This window comes from Medicago truncatula, chromosome 7, assembly GCF_003473485.1.
Source record: "Medicago truncatula cultivar Jemalong A17 chromosome 7, MtrunA17r5.0-ANR, whole genome shotgun sequence".
NCBI lineage: Eukaryota > Viridiplantae > Streptophyta > Magnoliopsida > Fabales > Fabaceae > Medicago > Medicago truncatula.
Window position 1 is genome coordinate 45,864,766 of NC_053048.1, and position 17,744 is coordinate 45,882,509.

The 17,744-nt window shown below is 33.0% G+C and overlaps 2 protein-coding genes across 2 annotated transcripts; one reads left to right on the top strand and one right to left on the bottom strand.

Annotated features, from left to right (window-relative positions):
* Nucleotides 1-2,498, top strand: LOC25499271 (probable arabinose 5-phosphate isomerase). Its single transcript, XM_013594453.3, has 3 exons — nt 1-837; nt 1,208-1,431; nt 2,027-2,498. Exons 1-3 carry the CDS (start codon nt 118-120, stop codon nt 2,181-2,183), a joined length of 1,101 nt encoding a protein of 366 aa, XP_013449907.2. The 5' UTR covers nt 1-117; the 3' UTR covers nt 2,184-2,498.
* A 538-nt stretch (nt 2,499-3,036) lies between these two features.
* Nucleotides 3,037-10,188, bottom strand: LOC25499272 (putative lysine-specific demethylase JMJ16). The gene is made up of 9 exons (XM_013594454.3): nt 9,884-10,188; nt 8,518-8,789; nt 7,305-7,376; nt 7,143-7,220; nt 6,432-6,962; nt 6,102-6,332; nt 5,825-5,995; nt 4,542-4,910; nt 3,037-4,300 (listed from the first exon to the last, which is right to left on the bottom strand). The coding sequence occupies exons 2-9, from the start codon at nt 8,740-8,742 to the stop codon at nt 3,455-3,457; spliced, it is 2,523 nt and encodes an 840-aa protein (XP_013449908.1). The 5' UTR covers nt 8,743-8,789; nt 9,884-10,188; the 3' UTR covers nt 3,037-3,454.
* Nucleotides 10,189-17,744: the final 7,556 nt, after the last annotated feature.

A 17,744-nucleotide genomic window follows, 5' to 3' on the forward strand; every position in this document is an offset into this window, starting at 1 on the left:
TTGAGATTAAACGGATTAGATGTACAACTAGTTGTCCTTGCGAATGCAATTCCCTGCCACCGACACCAGGTTCCATCTTTACCGCGTAAAGTAACGAAACTCCAACTTCACCCATTAATGCAATGCAACCATATTCTTCAAACAAAACAAAGTATCTTCCATTCTTTCTTCTTCTCTAAAATCTCTAAAATGGGTTCTCTCCCACATTTGCCAAATGGTGTTTCTCCCAAACAAAGCCTTAACGATCTAATTGACGAAACCACCCTCACTGATCTCTTCAAATCCCAACAAAACCATCTCAACTTCTTCTTCGACCGAATCGACCATTCCCAAACCCTATCATTCACCCGCGCTCTCCTCAACACTACCGGCACCGTCTTCTTCACCGGCGTCGGCAAATCCGGCTTCGTCGCTCACAAAATCTCACAAACACTCGTCTCCCTCGGTATCCGCTCCTCCTTCCTCTCCCCCGTCGACGCTCTTCACGGAGACATCGGAATTCTCTCCGATAGCGATGTACTCGTTCTTCTCAGCAAATCCGGCGCCACGGAGGAGCTTCTGCGGCTTGTTCCATGTGCTAGAGCGAAAGGCGCACGTTTAATCGCTGTTACGTCTGTTGAAGGGAACGCGCTCTCGGCGGTGTGTGATATGACCGTGCATTTGCCGTTGGAGAGAGAGTTATGTCCTTTTAACCTTGCGCCGGTTACTTCTACGGCGATTCAAATGGTTTTTGGTGATACTGTTGCTATTGCGCTTATGGCTGCACGGAATCTTACCAAGGATGAGTATGCTGCTAATCATCCTGCCGGTAAAATCGGCAAGAGCCTTATCTTCAAGGTCTGCATTTCTCTTTCGTATGAGTTTTTTTGTTCTGTGATCAAATTGAAATAACAGACTCTGCATTTCGTATAAATTATGGCGAATTGCGATGTTTGTTTGAGATCTGGTAATTATTATTGTTCTGGATTGCGATTTAGAACCTTTTATATTAGTTAATTAATCAGGTTAATTAGGTTTTAATGAAAAGAATTTAGAACATTTGGTATTGCGAATTTGCGATCACAATGTAGTTATAGATCTCTAAAATTGTGGTTGTGGATCAGGATTTAGTACTTTTCTATCAGTGAATTATTTGAATCAATTAGGTTTTCAGTGAAAATAATTTGTGAACGAGATGTAATTTGGCCGTGACTGTGTATGTGTGCAGGTAAGAGATGTGATGAAGAAGGACGAGGAGCTTCCGATTTGCAGAGAATCAGATTTGATTATGGATCAGCTTGTGGAGCTGACAAGTAAAGGATGTGGATGTTTGCTTGTTATAGATGACAATCGTCGTCTGATTGGAACATTTACCGATGGTGATCTGCGTCGTACACTCAAAGCTAGTGGTGAAGCCATTTTCAAGCTTACTGTGGGTAAAATGTGCAACAGGTAACAACACAAATCTGCAGAAGCATATCGACTATAAAACCTTAATCATCATTTTCCTGTCATAATTGTTCAAACTCAATAGTGTAGTCTGTAGTTTCTGCGCACTCTAATATAGGGAGTTAATTAGAATTTATACTAGATATGTGTTCTGTTTGCGGACATTGGAACTGTATGATTTTGCCTCTGTTAAAACCAGTGTTCTCAAATAGCTGCTATAGTGGGGTTATATAGCATAGCAGAATTTGAACAACTTTCATTTTGCATTAAACCATTTCGTACAAAGTGTTGTCAATTGCTGCGCTATAGCGTAGTGAAGTTTGGACCAACCTCTGTTTTTGCAATCCGAGATTGACTACACTGGTTATAACATGATTCTATTAATAAAAATATAAGTGTTTGGTTAATGTTAGATAAAATGCTATCATATTTAAAGAGTGATACTATCATTGATTTGAATATAAATCATGTCTATTCAAACTAAATTTTAGCGAAATAAATAATGTGCATGTGATGCTTGGTCCACGAAAGGTCTATGGATGCAAACATATGGATGTAATAATATATTGATGTTGAACCTTTGTTTTTGGGATGTCAGGAATCCGAGAACTATTGGTCCAGATGCTATGGCAGTGGATGCCATGAAGAAGATGGAAGCACCTCCATCACCAGTTCAGTTTTTGCCTGTGATAGATGATGACAATGTTGTGATTGGGATTGTCACGTTGCATGGCTTGGTTTCTGCTGGGTTGTAATTATTTCGGGTCAATCTTAGAGCTTGTTTTACCATTCGTTTATTGAATCATTCTTTCCAGTTCATGCTATTAGCATTTGAATCCGCCTATTCCGAGCTTGTTTTACCGTCAATAGGATTTTTTTCATCTTATTTTTGGTCCAAAAGGATGCAAATTATTTTATGCTATGCCTGGCTTTGTTGTACTGGTTATCCGTGTGTCTATTATTGATGTACTTTCAGGAAGTAAGATATTGTTGTAACTGAAGATTTGTATATTATTAATTTATCCTTGTATATTGGTCTGAATTGAAATACTTTTCAATTCTTTTTAACATATCTTAATACAAGGTTACAAAAACACGTGTTGTACGAGAATCAAATCTAATGAAAATAATGCGATCTAGAAAATGAATGTTTAGTTGCTAACGATTCAGCACGTAAAGAAATTAGTTTGAAGTGCATGAAATATGAACTTCAATGGCCTCTTCAAAGAAGAAGAAAGCTTCGGTACATATCAATAATTCAGCTTTGGCCTTTACTATTTATGCTCCATCCGGTGTCTCATTTGTAAGCAAAGATATTTTTATTTAGATTCATTAAATAATTGATGTATTTTATTTATATTATAAAGCAGATACATTAATTATTCAATAGATTAGAAAAATAAATCTTTGTTTATATATGAGATGGAGTAAGTTTTTTATTATTGTTATTATGTTATAATATGAACAGAATAACAAATAGATTATTTTCTTGAGAAAAATAAAACCAAGTTTGATCTATAGTTGCCAACAAAGTGTAACTTCACTAATACGAAAAAAACAACGAATATATTTTTCTCTTGAGAAAAATAAAACATGAAAACACGTACATAGACCCTAATGACTTGCTCCAGCTTCTCATACATTATTTAAAGATCAAAGAAAGTATAACTCATTACAAGGAAAAAGAGAGCACATTCTAATAAGTTTTCACTTTCAGCAATCTAAAGTTATTCAACTATTGCCACAGTCTAACGGGGAAGAAACAACAATGGACCTGGAATAGAATTGGCTCACAGAAGCAGAGCTGGTATAAGGCGAAAGCTGTGAAGCAGGCCTCCCAAAATAAATTGTTTCTAACATGCATATTAGGCGTCATGTTTTGTTAAGAACAGTGAGTACAAGGTCTCACCATCGAAAAAAGATATACTAATTAGCATAATTTAATAACATTATAATAAAATAAATTATTAGCAATAAACCAAGAGGACATTATAAGAAGTAAAAGCTTTCTTTCTGGATTAGATTTCTAGTCCTCATCGGATTCTGAAGAACTAGACGAAACATCAATCCAAATGTTCTCTTGTAGTAAAGACAAGAAACGCGAGCCTGGAGTTGATGAAGAAACTTCAGAAACTTTTGGGTCTCCTACTTTCTTTGAAATTGTGAGCTTATCCTCAATTGCCTTGCTATCAGGTTTGATCCCGGCAGAATTACTTCCTTTACCAATGCTTGTTGCAGCAGATTTGGTCCCCACCATTTTCTCTTTAGCTTTGACATCATTTGATATTGCTGAATGAAGTAAAGTTGTGTTCTTTTTTGGGTGAATGGCGTACCGACTACTGTGAATACTACCAGGGGTCCGCTTGGCTTGGAAGGCCATTTCGCTCTGTTTCTCCACCAAAGAATTTGGTGTTGCCTGTGATTTACGCTGTTTCCACTTGTTGTATGCATCCCGCGCTGACTGCAATATAGGTTCTTTTACCGAGTCTTCTGAATCATTTACTTTTTCTGGGGTTAGTTTTGATTTCTGGGAGGCAACTGAGCGCACAGTTAAACCAAGATCTTCTTTGGCCCATTTATAGACTGCACTTAGTTTTCCATCCAAAGCTTGATGAAGAACCTCCAATTCACTGATTTCATAACGGTAAAGGAGAATTCTGCCTGTCCAAGGACAAGAACAAAGCTGTTTTGCATGATCAAGACACACAAACTTGTCATCTGAGCACGGACAACCAACAGCAGACAGGAATAAATCACGCAGACATACGCTACATTCCCTTTTACAACTGGCAGTGAAGTTTTCATCCATCTTTTGTGACTTCAAAGAAGTGGAAATAAATTTCCTCTTCAAACTTTCACTCCTGATACGAGACTACACAGGAAACAAACATAATTAGTTTGCATAGGGTATTCAACATGAGAGAAGCAAAATGTAAAGCCAGATCCAATTACATTTTGCTTCTTGCGTATTAAAAAACTAAAGATTTGTGCCACTATTTCTTCATTTTCATTCCTCAAGATGAATGGTTGAATATTTGTGAAAAACTAACATGATTTGTGACTGACTAATAAATGATGTCATCGAATCTAGGATTTAGGACTGAAGTACGTACATTAAAAGCTTTTGACAAGATCCCATTTCTTTGATAGGCATCTTTACATGTTATGTTGTCAGGCGTGCTCTTCATACATATATCGGTTTCCCATCGGGTCCTCACAGCTTCCCTAGCTGCTCCCAGTAACAGTTTGTCGTATGAAATTAAAGTTTTTCTCTTCTGTTCACTATATAAGTCTACAACATTCTGTCCATGAAGCAACCACTCAAGAGGAGCAAAACTTGCTGCTTCAGAACAGTTGAAACCACAATCAAATCCTGAATGATATGTTCCAGGAAAGACAAGAACAAACTCACGAGGATACTGAATACACCGATACACTGGTATACCCTCTCCCTTCAATACTGAGCAGGATAACTGCATAACCTGTACCAAATATTCAAACTAAGAATCAATTTATCAGATAGTAATGTTTCCCTTGTGTACTAAAAGAACTGTAGACCTTATATTTCATGTCATTGGGAGTTACCCACACATAGAATTGAGTGCATTGAAAAATATTTTCTATTTCTGTTCTCTGTTGGACATTGATGGCTATAACATTAAACGTTACATTAACAGAACCAAAAGAATAAATACAACCAAAGAATATTGGAAGCTGAAGTAAAGGAGTTTAAGCTTTTTACTGAAGTGGGTCTTGTAAATAAACATGGCATTGTGCAAGGTTTTACTAGGGTCAAACAATGAGCAGAAGGTTCGGTTTACATATGCATGAGGGGTTAAAAAAAACCTTAACACGATGCCATTACATCTAACGTTTAAAACTATAAATAAGGCCGAGCTAAATATGCTTCAGAACCCACAAATAAAATTCCTCTTAGATAAACCTATGCTTCCTTTTTCGAGTGCTCATTGCCCAATTGAGTTTCAGTTGATGAAACAAAAAAACATATGATTATCATTCCTTCAAATTTGGGAATCAACTACTTACAAAAGGTAACAAGAAAAATATAAAACAAAAAGCAGTGTGTATGACGATGAAACTTCTAAAATCCAAATTCATGGAAAAATTATGGCATTAAAACATGGATGATTGAGAAACACGTTCCGGAAATAGTAATAGTTGGGACATAATGACAGAAAGGGTAGAACTAGTATATGAATAGTCCAATAGAGTCAGAATCCATCTAATCAATGATATGATATTAGCATGCACAGATTCACATTGAAAGGCTTAATTTATCTTTAATATAAAGAAACAAATGGGTGTTTAGCATACACCACTGTCACTTTTCAATGTTAAAACAATTCTTCAATGCAAAAAGCAATCACATTCTTACCAGATTATCATGCATATCTGGCTGTCCTGCATACATATCTCGCGCTCCAACGAGATACTTCTTCCAAATTGTTTCAAAGTCAACAGAACATCTTCCTGGGACACCATACCATACTTTGGGTTCACCCAAATGCATGTAACATAATGAGTCTAATTGGCGCTCTTCAACTTTCTGTTTTGTCAAATGATTATAAAGAATAGTAAACAGGAGATTCATTAGGAAAGAAACAAAGATGTGATGAACATGCAAGTATACTGCAATAAATCAATGACATTACCCATTTGAGCGGTGAAAAGCACATTCCCACATGTACCCTAGGGGAAAATTTCTGTGCAGCTTCAGGGCTTTCAAAGGAAAGAAGGGAACCTGGGAGTGAAAGCATATTATTTAAGTTCCATCCAGATTTCAAATATTCAGGATAAGTGCATGCATTCAGAGAATCAGAAATCGCTGGAATTGGAAATCCACTGCTAAAATCTCCAGCCTCCAAAGTGTCACCGCAGAGAACCTAGAACAATGAGGCAGAATTACATAATATTTTCACAACTTATCAAGGACTAAAACTATAGAAGGCATCACATGTTTCACTTATATTTCATCAATATACCTCAATTTCTTCAGTTGGATTTTGAGCAATTCGTCCGTATTCATCCTCAATATTCTCAACAGATGGCTCCCATTGCTGTTGATGTCTGGCTGAATTTTTACCAGAACCCATAATCTTGTTCTTATCCTTATGGTTGAAGTACTGGATCTTGAATTCATCTGCCAATTTCTTAAAAGTTTTGAGACTAAATTTAGGACCAGGTTCAGGCTCCTTGTCACAGTCTTTAACCTTCCCATTATTAGGGGTGCAAGTACTTTTATTACCAAGATGAGAGTCCATGGCTACTTTCATCACTTTTCTTCTCTTGGTTTCTGTAGTATCATGAGAGCTAGTCACAACTTCTGGTGCATACTGAACTTGGTGCCCATCAATTCGCTGAATTTGAGCAACAAATTCAGAGTTTTCCCATACATTCTTTTTTTCAAGACTACATGGCGGTTTCCAGCTAGCAGGAGGGACAATACGGCAAATTCCATAAGGTTCTGCTTCGGAACGTATGCTCGCGATATAGTTAAGCGTGTCTTTGAATTCCTGCATCATGTATACAACCATACAAATCCACATTATTGAAGTTCCTTTGAGTGCCTTGACAATGTATTCAATTGTATTCTATAAACTCGACATATGAATCCACATTTGATGACATAAATCAAGAGATACACATGAAAACACAAGAGTGAATGCATGCTATCACGCTTAAGTGGTAAGTACCTCTTCTGTTGGACGGAAAATAGGAGCTTCTTCTAGAACTTCTCTTCTTGCATCCTCAGGATGCCATCTTGCTGTTACCTGGTTCAAGATTTATATAAATAAACAACCAAAAGTGGTCATCTCTATAGTAATATGGAAAGTTAAGGTGAGAGACATGTCTACCTTAAAACAATTACTGCATTTTGGACATCCATATTTGGTCCCTTTTGGAAGAGAAGACTTTGTAGGGGGTTTCTGGAAAAAAAGAAGTTTAAATCCATAGTTATTTTGCCTTCATACTCAAAACAAACCAGTCATCAAGCGTTTAAAGCAAAGCGGTTGATAGCAGAGAAAGAATTAGTACTCTTTGAATTAGGATTCTTAATTTTATTTAACACGGAACAGGTTTCTTACATTTATAGTGTAGCCTGAATTCAGTTATCTTTAACTGTTCCTATCTAACTTATAAGTTCTTACAGATTACCGACTCTGCTTAAAGAGACATGATTCTGAGCTGTCACCTGACAACGCTCTTAGACTAACAGATTGATTATAAAACTAACTTAAATGCCGTCAAACGTAACTGGACATATAGTCTAACAATCATGAGATCGTTCACACAAAAAACACACAAAAGTTGCTACGGGCTATCTAAAGCGTAAATCATAATTGTAGTACTCCCTTCGTCCCAAATTATAAGTCGCTTTGGGAAAAAAATCGTCCCAAATTATAAGCCGTTTTACAATACCAATGAAACTTAAATAATACTTTTCCTATTATACCCTTAACTATTTTATTACTTTCTCTTATTTCAATTCTTTAATTTATCTTTCCCATACCATTTATTAAAGACAATTTTGTAAAACAAGTCATAGTATCTTTTCCCATACAAAATTAATTACATTTCATAATACACGTGAAATGACCAAAACGACTTATAATTTGGGACGGAGGGAGTAATATCTAAGTGTGTATTCTATCGGTAGCAGTAATTAGATATTGCATTATTCAAACCAAATTCTTGAAAAAATATCTGAGTAGTTTGCAACCCTATGCCAGATTACCAGACACATCACACAATCACATATGCAGATTATACCACACTATATGTATGTAAGTCAGGTCTTCATAACAAAGTAAAACTTGAAAAAGAAGATAAAATAAAAGCAGAAAGATTCTATTTCAATAGTTTTTAGTTTCCCACCACCTGAGGACATATCAATTGTTAAGGTGTCTCGGTCATCAATGAAAATCATTACTAAAACAAAAGCAACACTGATTTTTCAAATGGACAAGATCATTAAAATTTGTTCATATTACCGTACTTTTGCTAATGCATCTCATTTCAGACTCAGTATTCTGGGATATAACCATTAACAAAAATATTGCAAATTACCAATTTAGTCATAGGAGGATGCTCTGTGTGAGATTCCTCAGGTTTGCACTTGCTCTCGTCGGATATTATCCATGGCCGTTGTGTACAAATCTGTTTATACGAAGTATTGTCATCCATCTCAGGTTTAGTCGATGTGGTGATTGGGTCCGACTTAACATTGTCGTCCCTTTTCAGATAAAAAGATGTTAGGGATGCAAAACCAGGCGGAACCGAGGAAAATCTCATCTTCTTGATTTTGTAAAAGATACTTTCTTAGTCTGCTTCCATCATCGCTGTAGCAAAAGCCAATCAAATATGATATTAAAAAACAATCTTCACACTAAAAATACCATAAACATAAAATGAATAATGGAACAGAATATATGCAAAAACATGATTACAAACATTTCATTAAGATAAAACAGAAGCGCAAGGGAAGATAAAACAGAAGCAAGTCTGGAAAAGAAATCAAAAGCAAAACATTCGATTGTAAATAATGATGGCGTAGATGTTATGTATCTGAACATAAAGGACACAGAAGCAACATAAACAAAAATTCACATAATTACTTGATAAATTATACAATAGACATTATTTGAGCTACAGATATATCAATTATCACTTCTTGAGCTGCAATTGTATGCTTACATGTGCAAGGCTAAATTCAGTGTCAAAACAACTTAACCAAAAATGGTATATGATAAGAAGTAAAATTCATCAAATAGTAAAATACTTCCTCAGTCTCAAAATAATTGTCACTTTTGTATTTTTTCCGCTGTCTCAAAATAACTGTCATTTTGGATCACCCAACATTTTTGTCCCACTAATAAGCCCTTGTTCATTGAATTTCACTTAACTTAATTAATCTACTAACTACAATTATTAAAGGTATTTTAGTAAATGATACTAATTTTACCATTTTAATCAACTCAACTAATAATTTCATCAAGAACCATGCACAACCCAAATGTGACACTTAATATGAGACGGAGAGAGTAATAATTATCTATGAATATCTGCGTGAACTACAAAGTGTATTTTTTATCCTACATTACGAAGGTATAAAATTAATTTTACCTCCAAAGTTAATTCTAAATTTTAATTAAGCTAGAATTGGTAGCTTTTGAGTATCAGCTCACTTTTACTGTGTTTAAGTATAAATTACTTGAGATTCAACTCAATTTTAACCAAAATCAATTTTACAAAAATCAATTCAATTTATTAAAAAATCAAATTTTATGGCCGCATAACCAAACTAAATGCGGTGATAGAATAATTGAAAAGACAACCACTTAGCACTTGCATGACACAAGAAAAATGTGGAATGATCTAAAGAAAACAGTAGTAAATAGGAAAGAATTTCCAAGAACTAAATTTAGTATCCTACCTATATTGTCAATGTCGGTGCAGAAGCGAAGCTCTGATCTGCTGCGACGCAGTTATCTACGGCGTTGCTTGATACGGAGGTGATTAGCGCGGTGGCAGATCGTGCTGGAAAGAACTGGAAAACCTTAAGGGCAGAGTTTGTCACTGTATGTGTTGGCGGACGGACGGACGGACGGAGGAGGAACACTTGCCGCGATTTCCGGCTAGTTTTAGTTCGGTGAGACTTCGATTTTTTTTTTTGTGTTTGATGAGTTGCTGCTGTCTAATCTTTTTGTCTAATTTGATTTGATGGGCCTCTTCTTGGAAAACAAAGTGTCAATTTGATATTTACCATCTCCGTAGATATGAGGATACATCCGTCATTCTCATCGTATATTTGGTAGTTAAAATAGTCTTTTGTCTCGTAGGTGTAGCTCAATTGGTAGTTATCTAAGATATTATGTGCAGATGTTAAAGTTTGAATATCGGATTCTCCGCTTCTCCATACATAATATATGTGAATCAAGCCACTATGTTATCTGACAAAAAAACAAAATAAATAGCTTTTAATGATAGAATGTTTCCTTTTACGATGTGAGAAGAATTGAAGCGTGGTAGGTTAAAATAACGAGTAGGCATGAAGATGTAAGCATTTCATGATCTTGTCTTGTCAAAAATTATTGGACAAACAAAGTGTACAATCAATAACTACTTCGTAATTTTTTTTTGGTATAAAAAGGAGACCAAACAAAATTATCTTGGCATGGATCGAACCAAGACACCCACATCATGCGTGTGATGCTTTAATATATTGAAAAATTATTATGACTACACATTATACGTACAATCAAAACCGAATATGATGGGTGCGGTTATTATGCATAAGGAATCCTTATGCACCCTGCATAGATCCCAGCTCATTAACCGATAGCCTAACATAATTGCTTTGTACACCCCCAAGCGAAACCAAACGAAACAACACCATCATTCACCATCATCACCGTCATTCACCATCATCATCACCTTACCGGAATCATCATCATCATCACCATTCACCGAAACCATCATCACCGTACCGGAATCATCAACACCATTCACCAAAATCACTCAAATAAATAGTTTAAAAATTGTATATGTTAGTTGGAAATGGTTTCAAAGTGTTGATTTGGTTCAATAGTCACAAATATCCTTATTATAGTATGTTTTGTATAAAATTATGCCAAAACCATTTTGCAATGGAAATGGTTTATGTGAGTTGGACTCCAAAACCATTTTGCTGTGGAAATGGTTTCTGTGAGTTGTACTCCAAAACCATTAGATATACTTAATGGTTTTCTTTGATCCATCAGGGTGCAATTGAAAACAGAACCGCCAGAAATCAGCCTCGGGTAGAGGAGGCGACCACCATCGGCTAGTGCCAAGGTCATCTAAACCAAACCCAAAGTCCAGATTCAAGCCTCGATTGTACGAACCCAGCAACCACAACTCTTCGTTTTGAAGAAACACAAACACAACAAAATCACGTCGCAATCGCTGGAGAAATCCGTGCAACCTCGCCGGTGAAATCATGTCGTCGTGAACCTGGCCGGATAAATCACGTCAGAGCGGCGAGCAAGGGTGAGAATCACGTCGGTGTCGGAGCTACGATGAGCTTCTGCGTGTGTGCGATCAGATTGTGAAAGTGCAATCAAATATGATGGTTGTGAAGTGTTTATGCAGGGTGCATAAGGAAATGACTTATGCATAATAACCTTTGCCGAAAATGATTATTTGTCCATGTGTTATTTTTATTTTATCATCTTTGTCTTTTTTTTTATATAATGATAATTTGTGTATTAGAACACAAGCTAGAAATATAATCAGAGCTGAAAATGATTATTTGTCATGTGTTATTAGAAAGTACACTTTTAGAAATACATGTCGTCTATTTTTTTTTTTTTATCATGATAATTTGTGTTTTAGAACACAAGCTAAAAATATAACTAAAAACAAATTTTATATTAAAAAAATGAATTTTGAAACCGTTAAGAAAGCATAAATCCTAATACCCTTTTTCCCTAAAAAAAAAATCCTAAGACCCTTTTATTTATTTTTTTACATTTGGCATTTTAACTTGTGTAGTTATAGTGTTTTTCTATTTTTTATCAGTTAAATAAGTTTTTATCTCTATAACATTATCAAATTTAATTTTTGTTCTAATTAAAAATGTCTTGTGTGCATGACTACAACATTTGTTTTTGAAATTTTAATCTCTCCTAAGTTCAAATTAATTTAATAATCGTTAAACTTCTAAAATTTTAAATGATTTTTTGCAAACAAGTTTAAAACATTATAAAAAAAGTTTGTATTACAAATTTTTACAATATTAAAATATACAGAATATGGAGGACTAAAATTTCTATCAAATTTTAGGCAAAAAATAAGAAAATTTTCCCCGTGATTATAAAAATATAAATAGCTTATAGAACGATGAATCGTTTAACCCTAAAAAAGTAGTAGTAGTAGTTAAAAAAAAAGGGTTATGCTCTTTAACATATAAAAGTAGTAATTACACGTGTTTATATACAAAAGTTGTTACTTTTAGTTGTTTAAACAATATCTCTAGAACATTTGTTAGCATTTTCCATATTTTTCTATGTCTTATAAGATTTAACTTGTTCAAATGTATATGTATGACGAAATATTTAGTCCCTAAATATTTTTTTTATTTATTTTAAAAATCATCTAAATTTACCCTCACCTCAATTATGGATCATAGATTCATAGCTTTAATTATTTGAGAATCATATTTGAATGGTCATTTCTATACAACTTTTTTTATAATATTTTTTTCTCTTTTCTAATTGGATAAAAGAAATAAAGAGAGAAAGGATGATAGAGAATAGAGAATAAGAATAATAAGAGTCGGAGAGAGAATATTGTCATAAAAATTGTTAAAAAATGATTATGTATACAAATATCATTTCTTCAATTAGTTGTGCCGCTTTCATATTCTAGTGCTTATCGACTCAAAGCTAGCTATTACCTTTGAAACAATGACAAATGTTAATAGTTAGTCTATTACACTGATATTTACTTTGTCCATGTTCGAACCGAAACCTCAAACTCCTTTTCGCTTAGCACTACTAGAAAAGTTCTATATATAGACGGAATTTAGAGAAGGAATTTAATGTCACTAGTTGAGACGGATCCAGAGACGAAATATTATAATTTGAGACGGAATTTGAAATATTAACATTAGAGAGGGATATTAGAGACGGAATTGTCCGTCACAAGTGTTATCCGTGTCTAAATCCGTATCTAACTGGTCTATGGTATTATTTTTTAAAATAAATTAGTTGAACTACCCAACCTCACATCCTTTGAAGCTTAAATTATTTTCATAAATGTAATTTCAACACAAAGAGTGGTTTTAGAAATAAATGGATGGAAAATAAATAATTGGTAGACACCCCAAGTGGATACTCCTTATGAGATAAAATGATGAGAGAACAACAAGATAAATGTGATATGAAGATATAGATAAAGAGAAAATAAAATATTGAACGAATGCTTTAAAAATTTAGGTGTTAAAATATCATTGTTATAAAAAGTGCAATAAACAAAGAAAAAACGACTTAACAAAGCAAAAGCAAATTATAAATATGATTGAGGAATCAAAGAATCTTTTTTCACCTGATCAGCCCATGGTGCAGCCGGTCACCATGTCAATAAGTGAGCCGACAAATAACTAACACACAAAATGCGTTAAAATAATTCAAGAACCACATGCTATGAATTTCATTGATTAATCAAAGTTTTTACCTATTGATAATGAAAAGTACATTAAAAAGGAGAGACAAACCAATAATATTTAACAAGCTTTGCATGTCTCCTTTTATCTTAATTAAGCCCCTTTTCTTCGAATTTGGATACTCGACATCGAGAAATTCACGTAGTCAAAGCAATATATACACGATTTTATAAAGATCAGACAATTCATGTTTTATCTTGATATATTGAATTATATTCAATTTACTATTGAAAACACAAACATCACACTTCATATAATATAATAGTCCAAATGTGTAACTACAAAAATTGTATGAGAATTCCTTTTAAAAATATCCGATAAAATTGAAACGATATAGTAAAAAAATGTATGAGAAGAGATTTTTTTTTTTTTTATAAAATTAGATTCTCAACAACCGCAGACTGCAGTATGCTGCTGGATTCTTTGGTTACCTACATTTCGTGCAAGATTTATGTACACTTTTTGTCATTTTCAACTTTATCACTCATTGAATCTATGTTTTCCATGCATGCATTTCATTAAATGCAAATTACATACACAATATATTTACTCTATGTTAATTAGAAATATCAAATCAGACATCTAATCCATGCATGCTTGTTAAAATGCATGAATAGACGGAAGATTCCATGCATGCAATAATTAACAGTTAGTATTATATAGATAAATTTTTACTTAATCAAATTATTGATGTTTTTTTTTATTTTTTTATTGCGGTGGTTTTAAGTTGCAAGACACTTCTTTTTTAAAAAAATAAAATTGCAAGATATGGCTATGACACATGAAAATATTGGACCTGCTCCCTCTGCATTTACATATTCAAGAAGTCTACAACTATTTGATAAAGATTAGACAGAGTTTGAATTATAATCAAAATTAAATCTTTTTTGTTTTGACAATCCGATCAAGATCTCTCAACTCCATCGAATTTCGTTTCATAATTATTTAAGCACTCCACCTAATTAATATTTAGGGAAAATTACACAAATCTCTCTTGAACTTTGGTTAAATGTCACATGTTTTTTCATGTTCTTTCAAGTCAAATCAATTTAGTATTTGTTACTTTAAAAATACGAAGCTTGAATTTAAATCTCTTGTTTTTTCCCCAAGATTCTATACATAAGCAAAACAAATTTGGATAGAGAAAATGTTACATTTCTTCACACCAAAAAGCTATAAAATCATAAAAAGAGCATGATCATTGATCAACAACAACGACAGATCCAAAAAAAAAAATAGGTCGTGGTGCCAAAATTTATGTATAAATTTGTGGTATTAAGGCTGTTACATTATTTTAAACTTAATTGGTAGCTAACTTAATTATTTGGTAGCTAACTTTTTTAACTTAACTAGTTTAGAGATCCGGCGTTGCTCAGGTTAGATATTAAATAAATTTTATAAATTTATGTGCACGAATACACGTGTCAATATATTATATTGAATTTATTTAAATTTACAATTATAATAATATCATAAAAATAAATATAAATGATGAGATGAATGTCCAATGCAAGAATAAAAAGTGTAATAAAATCAATAATGAATTAGTCCAAGTGTTAAGAGTTTTGGGTCCCTTTAAACATGTGGTCATGGGTTTGTTTCGTGGCCCATGCGTGAGATGAGAACAGTGGAAGGCAGAGAGACAAGGGAAGAAGATGTAGAATACAAAGAGACAGGGTGAGAAGAAGGAGAAGATTTAGGGCGGGAGTTATTTCTGATTATGGAGGAGAGATAATTGTTTTGGATTGAGAATGACACATGACATTGTCACACGACTCACTTAAGTGATAATTTAATCTCAGCCATTCCTTTTAATTTGAAGGCTCATATTCATTCTCATCATTCTCAGAAGCATGTTTTTATGAGAATGAATATGAGCCTTCAGATTAAAAGGAATGGCTGAGATTAAATTATCACTTAAGTGAGTCCCGTGACATTCTCATTCTAATTCAACTTTCTCTCTCTTAAAATAAAACTATGTTGTGCGATAGTTTCTCTCCCTCAAGGCCACCTCTCTTCGACGAGCACCTCTCTCCGGCAAACGCCTACCTCTGGCTACAACCTACCTCCAGCGAGCGCCTACCTCTGGCTACAACCTACTTCCGACGGTCATCTCTCTCTCTCTCTCTCTCTCTCTCTCTCTCTCTCTCTCTCTCTTTCTATCTCTATCTATCTCTCTTTCTCTCTCTGTCTCTCTACTCGTTACAATATATGTATGAGAAATAATAAAATTGGTGTTTGGCAAATTTGAAGAATGAAAAATGTTAGATGAAAATAAGGTTTGGGGTTTCTGCTTATGCTCAAAATATGTAAATATGTGATTAATGAAAATTTATTTATTTATATTTAATATTTGCACTAGAATATGCGGCTAAAAGATAACATAATAACTAATCGAACTTTTTTTTTTATCAAGAAAAAAAACTAATCAAACCTTTTTTTTCCTCAAACATAAAAACTAATTGAATGATATAGTTCTAAAAGATTAGCAATAACTAATTGAAGCTTCCTTTCCTAAAATCAAATAAACAAATTGGAGTCTTTTAATCATAAAATAAGATCGTATATGTAAACTTTGTTAAAAGTATTATGTGTAGTTGAAATATTAGAAATTCAATAAAAATTTAAAGTAAATATTGAATGGATAAGATCAAAATGTTGTTGAAATATTTACGTTAAATAAAATAGAGTTAATTAAGTTTTTAATCCCTATAAATATTCACAGTTTTGTTTTTAGTCCCTATAAAATAAAATCACACTTTTTAGTCCCTGTGACATTTTCCTTAAGCATTTTAGGGATCAAAAATTTGATGGAAATTTTTTATAGGGACTAAAAACAAAATTCTGAATATTTACAAGGACCATTTACTTAATAAACCCAATAAAATTTTGTTTTTTAAAAATAGAAAAAATAATAAAAATATTGAGAATGAATGTTGAAGTGACACGTGACATAAAAAATCTTACTTTATATATATACTATTGATTGATTGATGTGTAGTTTGTTGAGATATTTCTGCTATATAAAATATTAGAAATTCAATAAAAATTAAAAAAAAAATATTGAGTGCATAAGATCAAAAATTTGTTGAGATATTTATGTTAAATAAAATATTTGTTTTTAAAAATAGAAAAAATAATAAAAATATTGAGAATGAATGTAGAAGTGACACCTGGCATAAAAAATCTTACTTTATACATATACCATTGATTAAGGATGTACACCATCCGATTACTATTATAAGCAAAAATTAATATTTTAAATTCATTCATTAAGTGATGTTAAAACATTTTAAAACATTTAAAATTAACATTTTAAATTCATTCATTAACAAATGAAGATCATATATGTCATTAATTAAATGAATTTAAAATGTTAATTTTTGTTTATATTAGTAATCAATAAATTAAATTATACTTCTAGCTATCAACAATTCTTCCGTATATATAGACATATTATAACTTAGAGGTTTCTAATTTCTTCACATAATTTTTTGAATTGTAGTTGCATTAGAAATGTTCTACAAAAATATATTTTAACTCCTCATAAAATTTCGACTAACTTTGTCATTATTTCTATTGAAGAAAACCATTTCTTTTTAACTCCTCATAAAATTTCTACTAGCTTCGTCTATTTTTTTTTTTTGGTACAAACTAACTTCGTCATTATTTCCACCTTTCATTGAAACCAAACCTTCTAAGTAAATTTCCCTAAAAAAATAAATACAACCTTCTAAGATAATTCAGAAAGCTCCAATCAATAGAGTCATAAACGTTGCACATGGTGGTGATGTGTTTTTTAATGGATGTTGTCCTCATAGTTGTTTTCAGGGTGTTTATTTTTAGGTATTCCGTCTATATACAACGTCTCTTGTTTGTATTCTCAGTTTCACTTGTTTGTCATGCAAACTGCAAGTTCACACCATATACAATAATCAACATAAGGTCAAATACTCATGGGAAATTTAAACTATATGAAATAATAATAATAAAACTTTAAATATATAAAGAAAAGTTTAAACAATAAAATAACAGTATGTAATTGAAGTTTAAGGACGTCCTAGTCTCTATTCATCTTGAGAAAGGATCT

What these genes read in the sequence shown, in the direction of transcription:
- LOC25499271 (XM_013594453.3), top strand. Translation starts at nt 118, where the DNA reads ATGCAATGCAACCATATTCTTCAAACAAAACAAAGTATCTTCCATTCT. An exon ending in GCAAGAGCCTTATCTTCAAG is followed by an intron (nt 838 to 1,207) that starts GTCTGCATTTCT and finishes GTATGTGTGCAG; the next exon opens with GTAAGAGATGTGATGAAGAA. An exon ending in GTGGGTAAAATGTGCAACAG is followed by an intron (nt 1,432 to 2,026) that starts GTAACAACACAA and finishes TTGGGATGTCAG; the next exon opens with GAATCCGAGAACTATTGGTC.
- LOC25499272 (XM_013594454.3), bottom strand. Translation starts at nt 8,742, where the DNA reads ATGAGATTTTCCTCGGTTCCGCCTGGTTTTGCATCCCTAACATCTTTT. An exon ending in ATCCAACTGAAGAAATTGAG is followed by an intron (nt 6,333 to 6,431) that starts GTATATTGATGA and finishes TCATTGTTCTAG; the next exon opens with GTTCTCTGCGGTGACACTTT. An exon ending in CAGATATGCATGATAATCTG is followed by an intron (nt 4,911 to 5,824) that starts GTAAGAATGTGA and finishes TATTTGGTACAG; the next exon opens with GTTATGCAGTTATCCTGCTC.